General features: G+C 38.6%; 1 protein-coding gene across 1 annotated transcript; it reads right to left on the bottom strand.

The window, feature by feature from the left end:
- Positions 1-857: 857 nt before the first annotated feature.
- Positions 858-10,585, bottom strand: LOC140245663 (vesicle-trafficking protein SEC22a-like). The gene is made up of 5 exons (XM_072325210.1): positions 10,401-10,585; positions 9,644-9,807; positions 8,348-8,602; positions 3,355-3,476; positions 858-1,628 (listed from the first exon to the last, which is right to left on the bottom strand). Exons 1-5 carry the CDS (start codon positions 10,583-10,585, stop codon positions 1,344-1,346), a joined length of 1,011 nt encoding a protein of 336 aa, XP_072181311.1. The 3' UTR covers positions 858-1,343.
- Positions 10,586-10,827: the final 242 nt, after the last annotated feature.

Below are 10,827 nucleotides of genomic sequence, written 5' to 3'. Positions count from 1 at the left end.
GCCCCAAATAAAAAGACATGATATAAAACCTCCTGGACGCAAATACAACAGGAGACAAGAGACAGAGCGGCACCTACCATGGAACAGCTTGATAACATCTTCAACACTAACTGGAAGACCTGGGGCCCATTTCATAAAACTTGTTATCAGTGACAACTGCCACATTTCTATGACAAATTTGCTCTCAGCCAATCAGATGCAAGGATTTCAGTAGCTTTTCACATCTATGACAACTTGTCACTGATGACAAGTTTTATGAAACGGGCCCCTGAGCTCTGTTGCATAAAAAGATGCAATCAAACGTAAGTCAGAAAAATCAAACATAAGTCTGGTATCAGCCAATCAGAATTGAGTATTCAGAGACTTATGTTTGATATTCTGACTTAAGATTGATTTGGATTTTATGCAACAGGGCCCTGCTGTATGAGGCATGCTGCCCTGCGTCTTTCACCCATTATAGTGTGCACACAATAATTGGAAACCACTTTAGCAGTAACACTGCCTATAGTGACATGAAAAGAAGTTCAAGGTAACAAAGTCTTTACAGGCTTTACTCACCACTATCAGAACCACAACCCATGTCATCCCAACTTCAAACATTTTCATTGCCCCTCAATAATGTCATACAATAATGATTGAATCCAGATAAAAAAAAAATAATCATAGGGATTTCATTTCCTCATCATTATGATTACATTCCAACCAATCCCAGATGACTTTTAATCCAAATTAATCTACTGACAAAACGAACTGTCAATGAGCAGAGATTAGCTAATCTCCTTGATCCCTATTGTGTTACCATGGCCTTCCTGTTGGCCTGTCACACATTGTTACATCTGAGTGGGCTTAAAAATTTACAACTAGGTCCAATTTGGATGGATTACTGAATGCCAATGAAAAAAAGTTTGGCAAGTGAAGCTAAGTGTCTAAGCACACATAGGGCTAACCATGCCTTTCATATACAAGTCAACTAATACATTCTATCCCAATTTCTTATCATACTTATTGCAGTATAAACAAATTGTGGGAGACGTGCCTGTGCTTTGCAACACCTCAACAATTTTAAAAATGGCAGCGTGTCTTATCATGATCATATACAGACAAAATGATTTTGCTGTGAACAATTTCCTTTGAAAAGCAAACATTTGTTGGAAGGCCATCACAGGATGTAATACATTACAGGCTGAAACCTAGACTAGCTTCTCTATGCTCCTATATGAAGATTCTCCCTCTTTTCTACACTTGCGACTCTACCAACTGCATAAAATATAAATTGGAATTCTTGGTAAAAATATGTTTGTATCTCTCCTTTCTTGTTGTCTATGGCTTTTCTCTCTCTTCTCTCATACCGTGTAGTGCGGAAGTTTCCACTCGAAGGAGCCCGCCCTCAACTTTATCGTGACAGCAACGGCGATGAGCGAGTGGAAGGCGACGGTGAAGAGGAATCGCCAGTAGAGGTGGTAGAGGTAGAGGTTGCACAGAATGATGAGGGCGCAGACGGCCACCTCGCGGGGAGAACGTTTGGCCACCGTCCCCCAGAGTGTGAAGGCCTGGCGGTAGCAGAGCAGCGATGACACGAGCAGTGTCAGCATGGCCTTGATGACAATGACCTGCTCCTCGGGTTCATACTGGAAAAAAAAAAGCAAAAAAGAACAAAATTTCACTCGTTTATTTGACTCCACAATAATCTTCATACACATATCCATCACAATCTTACATGATGCAATGTATGGCATGTGTGATTATTTCATTATTTGATTATTATCAATCATCACAAGAACATAATGCAGCATAGAGCTACACTTCATTCAAATTGATGATTCTTCTGTCAAGTTATTTTTATTGCAAATGATTGCTAAATTGACCTTCATTGGCATACATAAAAGCTTATAAAATCATTTGATGAAAATTGTTTTTAAAATGGCCGAGATATCCAAAACAAAGCGAGGCTAATAAAAGGTAGGACCTTGCTTTTATAAGTATCGCTTTGTTTTACTTTGTTTTTAGATATCTCAGCCATTTCAAAACCAATTTTCATCAACAAAACTTTGAATTCCTGTTAGAACTGTATGCTCTTTAACATCTATAGAGTGATTTCCAAGTATCTTAACCCATTGAGGGTGGACTGATGTTGCTACAACATGCATTTCCCATAGACACCTGCCCGAGTGTACTCGGGATATGCTCGGGACTTGTCCTCAATGGCCCGAATTCACGAAGGTGGTACAAATGAAACCATGGTCTAAACCAAGGACAAAAACCATGGAGCGCCAAGTGTCACACGGAATATTTCGTTACGAAATTTGTCATTTCGTCGACAAAATGACTGTTTCGCTAACGAAATTATCATTTCGTGGACGAAATGTTCATTTAGTTACAAAATGTTGTCATTTCTTTACAAAATAATCATTTCATCGACGAAATTACTGATTTCGTAGCGAAATATCCCATGCGACACTTGGCATTCCATGGTTTTTGTCCATGGTTTAAACCATGGTTTCATTTGTACCACCTTCGTGAATTCGGGCCAATGGGTTAAAAAAAATTAAAAGCTGAATCCTCACCTCAACCAATACTATGCCATTGCTTTAACGAAAGAATCACTGATTTTAATGAATATGCAGTATCAAATGGCTGCTATAAGGGATCGGAGCCACCACTGTCTGTAGGCGGAAGCTTAGTAGTCTAGTGGATATGAAATGTATCAATAATCAGATGATCATTGGTTGCAGTTCAAAATGAGTATGTATGCCTATGGATGATTTTTATCATGGCTACTACTAAAACATTTTAATCAGTGTTTATTTATGTTGATGAAGGGGCGATTTGTCAATCAGTCGCAACGCCACACTCATGTTCACACACAAATGACAGAGTGAGATGTGGCTTTCTTGGAATCAACATCCAATCAGGTTTGGCAAGTATAATAAGTTTGGTATAACTTTAAGCCCACGTCCAAGGTATGATTTTATGACTATTGATCTAATGCTGGCATGACAGATTCCACTGTTGTGGAATCACCAAACATTTAAGATTTATTTGTCTGCCTGTCATTGATTCTCCTAAGACAGCTGGTACTGGAGCATTAGCACATTGGCACTGACTAAAAGCTGCGATGGCACATTAAGGGTTAAACCAATGTTACATGGAAAAGAAGAAATATAGAAATTATTAGACATCTACATACATGAGGCATATCAAAGGCAGCACTGCTATCAAGCAGAAATGTTTTCCTTTGAGACAGAGAGATTGAGTTAATCTATATTTGTTTGTACTCTTTTCTACAATGTAGAGAATACTGTTTTGTAGAAAGTCCTCCTCTTAGGAACACACTTCTCTGAGTTTTATACTCACCGCTTTGGTACCAAATGTCAATACTAGAATGATTCGTGACAGATTTAATGTGCCACAAAGTATTGACAAAACAAGCAGTAGCTTCGCCATCCAGTCTAGCGTGTGGAATGGTCTCGTAAAATCTGTGAACAGTGGTGAGAAAGGGCATAAAATAGAGACAATAATATTTTCAGGAAGTATTTAAGATATCAAAACAAGCAGAATTTGTCACGCAGGTGTAATAACTGTGACAGAAGCTTTATGTCAAAGAAAGAAAAATATGAGGACCTACTCACACTGGAGAGAGTGGAATGGTTTTGAGAGGATTGTCATTAATACAGGGACAATACTGCCAGATTTGATAAAAGACCCACATTCACTCCTAACAAAATGCATTTGAAGAATTACATGAACAAAATAATCTGCAGAGAGTTCAGCATGACAGCAATCTGACACATTGTAGCATGAGAAACAACATGCTCTCAAAGCCTCATCCCTCATCTTCGACAACAAAACTAAACAGAGCAAAAGGGAGAAAACATGAACATTAATGAAATATGAAGTGCACAATGTAAAAATGATTCTGTCTTCCTCTAGGTGAATGTATTTCTCCCACTGTATGAATGTTCTCACAAAGAGTGAGATAGCAAATTCAACACATGTGAACATCAACAGTCTACGGCTGGGATCAGAATTTTGAATATTTCAGGAACCTGCACAAAAAAATCCTCCATCAGCAATTACTAAATTGCACAATTTTCAGAAACACTTTTCAATTCAGAGTGAGTTAAAGTATAGACAAATAGTATGTAGTCAAGACTCGTGCACCAAGTTTACTACACAAGCCAGCAGCTACAACAAGTCCAGAAGTAATAGTCCAATAATTCACTTAAACAAAATTAAGACATTGAAAACAGGAAATTACACGTCTGAATAGAATGCTTTTAGAACAACTAAAACATACACTATCATAAAATTACCCTCTTGAGATTGAAACTATAAAGAGAGAGAGAAAGGTGAACATCCACAAATAATAAGTCTACAGGCAAAATGCTCTCAGCACAAAAAGGTCAATTTTAAACAATACATAAAGGATGATTAACAACTGCAGAAACTAATTCAATTTTACTCTTACCAAATGTGCAATGATGCAGGCTAATTCCACCAGATTACGTATGCGAAATATATTGGAAGCTGCATATATTTCTACGCCTCTCCTTTCAGGGGTACAGAAATGAGACACACTGGACACGTTGCACAGATCTCCTTCATCACTTTCACATATCATACATTATACCTGTGTGAATTGCACACTTGACATTTCAAGCTATACAGGTTTGTCAGGTGTGTGTGTGTGTGTGTGTGTGCATGTGTAGATAATGATACAAAGTTACAGCTCAAAGTAAACCATCAATGTCTGTAATGCTGATCCCCGACAGCTGGGCAAATATCAAATTAATTGGAAACCGACAAAGAAATGTATGCAGTGATCAGATATGAATGCATTGGATACAAATTATAGAGGAATCACAAGCTACTATGATGAATAGCAACTACTGATATTGATTTCCTCTTGCTGTTATTATTTTCTTGATCTATCTTCACACCGTATGAATTGTACATTGTTTTAAACATTTTCAACCATCTTTCTATCTCCTAATCTATAACAAGGCACTCCCAATTTGAAGATTGTCTTCTTCATGTACAATTTATTTTCTATTCATTCATTTCACTTTATCCAATCAAAACACATTGTGCACATATCACCCCACACACAGAGACAGTACATCCATACATACATGGATAGATAGAGAAAAACAGCAGAAGTTGAATGCTCATTGAATGTATTTACACACAATTAATGTACAATGTATACTCAAATACAAAACACATTCAAATATGCCTGCTTATATCGCTATTTGCAGCATAGCTGCATATCAAAAACAAAAAAGACTCTTTTTTCTCTATCTTTTTCACCCTTCCTCAAATGTATCACTACTTCCAGGTTTTCAGAATGAAAAGACTGCAAATATTTGTACAATATTTCTCTCTTCTTTTCTGTCCACTGTTTGTACATTGCACACAGCTGCATACACAATACTCTACCCCCCCCCAAATGTACATCACTAAGGAATTTACAGACTTTAACCAGAAATTGTTGACATATGAATACCCTGCACATTCATTATTCCCACTGAGGATGGGCTGATTTTGCTACAACACGCATTTCCCTTAGACACTTGCCCGAGTGTACTCGAACTCATCCTCAATGGGTTAAGAATGACACCCAAGTGTTTTTTTTTTTTGAACTACCTACCTACACACAGAACTTATCGTCAACAGGTTTAGAACGACATCCAAGTGTTGCTGTTGTTGTTGTTTTTCTTGAACTACGTACCAACACAAAAAAAAACATAAAAAAAATAAAAACATAATAATGGTTTATTTCAACTCATTATAATGTGTGTGCACTGTGGTATAGCCTATGGAATAGTACTGTGTTTTGCACTAATTGATTGGTTGTGTCCATATCCATGTTCAGTTGTTTGTTTGAACAAGCACGAATTTATTCAGATTTGAAGAAAAAAGAAAGAAAAACTGCTGCTTACTATTAAAAAAAAAATCTACCAACATGGGTGCATTTGTGGGACTGCTGGTTGTAAGGTAGTTTTCATAGGTATTTTGTAGAATACATTTTCCTTATTTGTAGTGCTTCAAAAACCTATCAATCATGATGATACACTTATAGCAGAATCAACCATGGATTCAAAACAAACATTCAAACAGCTTTCAGCTAACTGAAACTTCCTATGCCCTTTGTATGAATTGCAGCTCTCTGAATAAGCCTTCCTCAAGTCAATCATTAAAGCGATGTGCTGCCCGCTGTCATGGTTTATCTTTGTAGACAGAGCATGCACAAAATAACAATAAAGAATACTAGTTACCATTTTTGGAAAGTGTAGTTAATTGTACAAATAAACATATGACTACTTCCTGAGCCTGTGAGGTTTCCAGTCGGAAGGCCTAAAGACACTCCTCCACAGTATCAGCCTTGACATCTCCTTTGACATGACCTCTGACATAACCTTTGACATGAATTTGTCTGTCACTTTCAACTGGTTCTGTGACTGGATATTTGCATATACTTTTTGTTCATGATACAATGTATCCTAGTATACGTGTATAGCAAGGCTTGGCCTAGTTGACAATTTTTTTTTTTTTTTTTGTATAGCGCCATCTGGTGAGTATGACTGCACAAGGCATTTCACAGTGTGACTTAGTCACAGTTGAAAACTTAATTTTCAAACTCGACATATAGATGAAAGTATCACATTGCATCACACACACACACAGACACACACACACAAATGACTGCTTGCTGATATGAAAGAATGGATAAATTGATCCACTGTCACTCCTCGTATTGCCATATTCTTGGGCCATCAGTTGTCTTCCTCTGGTTCAGTGCTTTCACACAAAACAACTTTTTTGTATTAAAAAGTAGTAATTTCTTTTCAAAATATGACTGTGAATGAAATAATAATGTTACAGGTATCCCCACTATCCTATCAAAGTCTTGCTAGGAACAGGCAAGTACATTTTAAGATTTATGAATAGCACTACCCGGCAACAGCTTTATGTGAATAACACTTCATATGATAACCTAATAATTGGACATGTCATAGGTGGGTGAAATAAGAGTCAAAGTAAAAAAACATTACTTCCTTGTGTCTCAGAAGCAGATAAAGAAACAAAAACCCATCAGCATCATTATCCCTTTATATCACTGTTTCAGCGGGATGAGAGATTTTGCTTCACGGTCAAAATAGCATTTCACACTCAATTTGACTTTCATAACTTAAAAAATAAATAAATAAATGTAATAGGTGCTTGATTTACGTTCATACTGATTTAGCCATTGCATTAAGACATAAATTCTTACACCTCCACTGAATCTCCCCACCTCCCTTTTCCCAAGTAATGCATATCTTGGTCTTATAATGATAGAAAGGGTCAGTTCTCTTGAGTGTAATGATAACTGTAACACAAAAAGTTGATAAACATGTGATGCCAAATGCAGGAACTCCTCCATGTTATAAAGACTCCACTTCCACCAGCAATCTCACCATTGTTGATAGACCCTCTATGTGTTCAGGCACTTGTGAAATTTTGTCATCAGCATTCAGCAATCCACTTAACCCATTGAGGATGAGTCCCGAGTATACATACTGGGGCAGGTGTCTATGGGAAATGCATGTTGTAGCAAAATCAGTCCGTCCTCAACGAGTTAAACTTAACCTAGTTGTAGACTAGCGAGCCCTCTCTCAGGTGTAGCAGTGTGCCTCAGTCCAACAAGAAAGCCACACTGACACTATACAGATTAAGGGGATTACGTAATCTCTACTCATTAGGTGCGGTCAGACTGGCAAAAGATCAAGCAGTTTAAGATTGCGAAGTTTGGGTCATTGGTACGTGCGCGCAAGAAAAAAGAAAGAGCGTGCTGTTCGATGGCTAGTGAATGTGACGTAACAATACACATCTGTACAATGTACATGACGATGGCCTCAAGCTTCGGAGACACCGCCTGCAAACAGATCGAGAAGTTTGATGGGGGTGAGGGAATTATCTCTAGTTGGAGTGGGAAGTTTTGCAAGAAGTTTGTGGTCACACTGGCAAAAACTTCGAGATCTTAAAGATCGTGATGTTAAACTTCTCGATCTTTTGCCAGTCTGACCGGGCCTATTGATGACATTTTTGAAGGTTTCCGTGGCGGTAGAATATTTAGTAGTAGAAGGTATGTATATGGCCCACACACATGCCTAAGAAAGAATATGTGGTGTACCGTGAAGCCTTCTACTACTAAACTCTACTCACTGACAATAAGTTTCCAAACATCTGTGATAATTGGTGTATAAAGCACTCCAGTGTGCATGCCGATATGCTAAATACAGCACAGCAAGGGTTAAAGAGGATTTATGACATTTGATTGGTTAAGAGAAGAAGAGGAGCTTACTTTTAGGTTCATGAGGGTCTGCATCCACAATATTCACTGTATGGAATGCTGTATTTCTGTGGTGGCTTTGCTGATGTGTTTGGGCCTGGTGGAAAAGGGTGTGACCGTTGGCATTTGATGACGACTGGAGATCCTCAATGCTGATCCGGTACGGGGGGCGGAGCTTTACCTCCAGGGTCATGTCGGAGAACTTCTTCCTGTTGCTGAGGGTCAGTGTGTTGTTGTATCTTTGTTTTGTCTTTTGTATAACTCGATCTGATTGATAATACAGAAAAAAAGTGGGTTTTTTTTAGTTGTGGTGATCTAAACTGCTATGGCATTGCAACAAGGACAGACTTTCCTTGAAGTCAACTGATTATACTCAGTCATTCCTAGTCTATGTAAATTTGTGCTACATTACTGCCCTCAATTCTCTGACCTTAAAACAAAAGGCATACATGGGCATGTTCAGGTGGGACTGTTTGCTGATGATTAGATGTCTTCAGACATATTAATGCAGATATTTTCTTCATAAATTGAAAGGGGCAAGTAATGGTACATTTTTTTCTGACAATATTATTCTTTATCTAACAAAAATAAAGTCAATTCCACAGCATGAGTCAAAAAAAAAAATAATGACAACAGCTAGCACACCAGTTTAAAGGCACATAGACCCAGTGGTTTAGTCGAATGCATAATGAGGGCAGACGACGCAAGTTTCCTACAGAGACCTATGCTATCCACTCCTCTTTAGCGCTTATGCTTTGACCCATTTCCATGAGTCCAAAGAAGTCCGATCCACTGTAGTCAGTGGTCCGATCACAGTTTGGCTCATGATTCGGCTGATGATGACAGCTTTAGCAAACTTCTTCTGTGACGTCACACTAAGAAGCACGCACTCTGGCATCACTACAGACTGCATGATGCGCAGAGAAAACAACGAAGGCAATGTTACCTAGCAACACCTACGCGATTTACTCTTGATGACAGCTCGACTTTGGCAATCTTCGTATCAATGCTAACGGTGATCGGCACTATCATCCAACAGTGCCCCCGCAACTACCGGGTCTACGCACTTTTAACAGTATGGCCATAAATCAAACAGTGTTGACACAACTACTGTGTTGACTAGAAGAAGAAACACGTCTTCTCCTAGTTGCACAGGTGAGTGCACGGAGAATGACCTGGTTTGATAACTTCAACTTTCAGCACATTTTTTTTTTGTTTTCAGGTACAGCCTCTATTATGATGGTGTGCTAAGATTTGAATCTCTTAGTAATCTGGTCAACTGTTCAGGAACTGATCAACTCCTCTCACCAAAGTCTATGAGGGCGTAGGGCCGCACCACGCTGTCCACTTTCCTGTTGTCATAGCTGGAGATGAATTCCCGTTGGAGCTCATCCAGGAAGCAGAAGGCCAGCACACTGGGGTAGCTCTCCTCGCACATCGTGATAAAACACACGCCCAAAGACGAGATGATGCTAACAAAAGATGATATAACAATTAATGCATGATCAAGATGAACAGAATTATATTCAGGCACCTGAGGGTATGATTCTGATGTGACAAATAATTGAACAAATTTTGTTCTGCATACGAGGAGGAAAGTGAAAGCATTTCATTGATGCTTCTAGTCCACTTTGACATGCATACATTTGATCAGCATTTGAATTTATGTTTAAATACATGTCATGCTGATATTTTACACTCTGATTGCTTCTAAACACTGCAAATCAATGCATTCCATGGAATGCTGTCTTTCCTGAATGTTGGTGGGAAAGAATATGTGTTGATTAAGCAATTAGACAGCTCTTTACTGGGATTCTAAAAGGGAAACTTTCTTTGGTTATTAAACGAACGCTCCATTTAATTTTGCTCTTGACACTTTATAAAGCATTTATATACACTACTGAATGTCTGCAAGTTTGCCAAATAAAATACTACAACCAAGACTACTGCTACTACTACTACTGCTGCTGCTGCTGCTGCTAAACAAGAACAAAACAATACAAACATAAACAAGAACATATAAACAAGACTAATAATAATACTATAGACTACATGTTATCCTTACTAGAGCCAGTGGCTACCAGTGAACATGGAACATCTGTCAGGGAAGTGGGCGGCCTTTCTGGACAGTATCTTGGCGTACTTCTTGCTTTCCAGCACCCTCCTGTTGGGATCGTGGTCCGTGGTGGCCGACAGCGGCAGCCCGTCCTTCAGACGGGCTATCATGGCAAACAGTACGCTGCCACTCATGACGTTGGATACATGGAGGACGTGATTTTTGTATAGACGGCAGTGGATGATCCCTTCTGTGGATGATACAGCACGCTGCCACAAATTCAATGAAAGAAAATGAATGAAAGTAATAATTTGAGAGAAATATATCACAGACATAGAAAATTCAAAATTGAACCAAATTTTGTCACCAACAATATGAGATTGAAACTTATCATTCCAAGAGGAGCTGTAGATGGTCGATTATTATCAATGCTGGT

The sequence above is a fragment of the Diadema setosum genome (genome assembly GCF_964275005.1).
Source record: "Diadema setosum chromosome 20 unlocalized genomic scaffold, eeDiaSeto1 Scaffold_20_unloc_1, whole genome shotgun sequence".
NCBI classification, from domain to species: Eukaryota; Metazoa; Echinodermata; class Echinoidea; order Diadematoida; family Diadematidae; genus Diadema; species Diadema setosum.
This window is presented reverse-complemented; position numbering and strand designations above follow the sequence as displayed.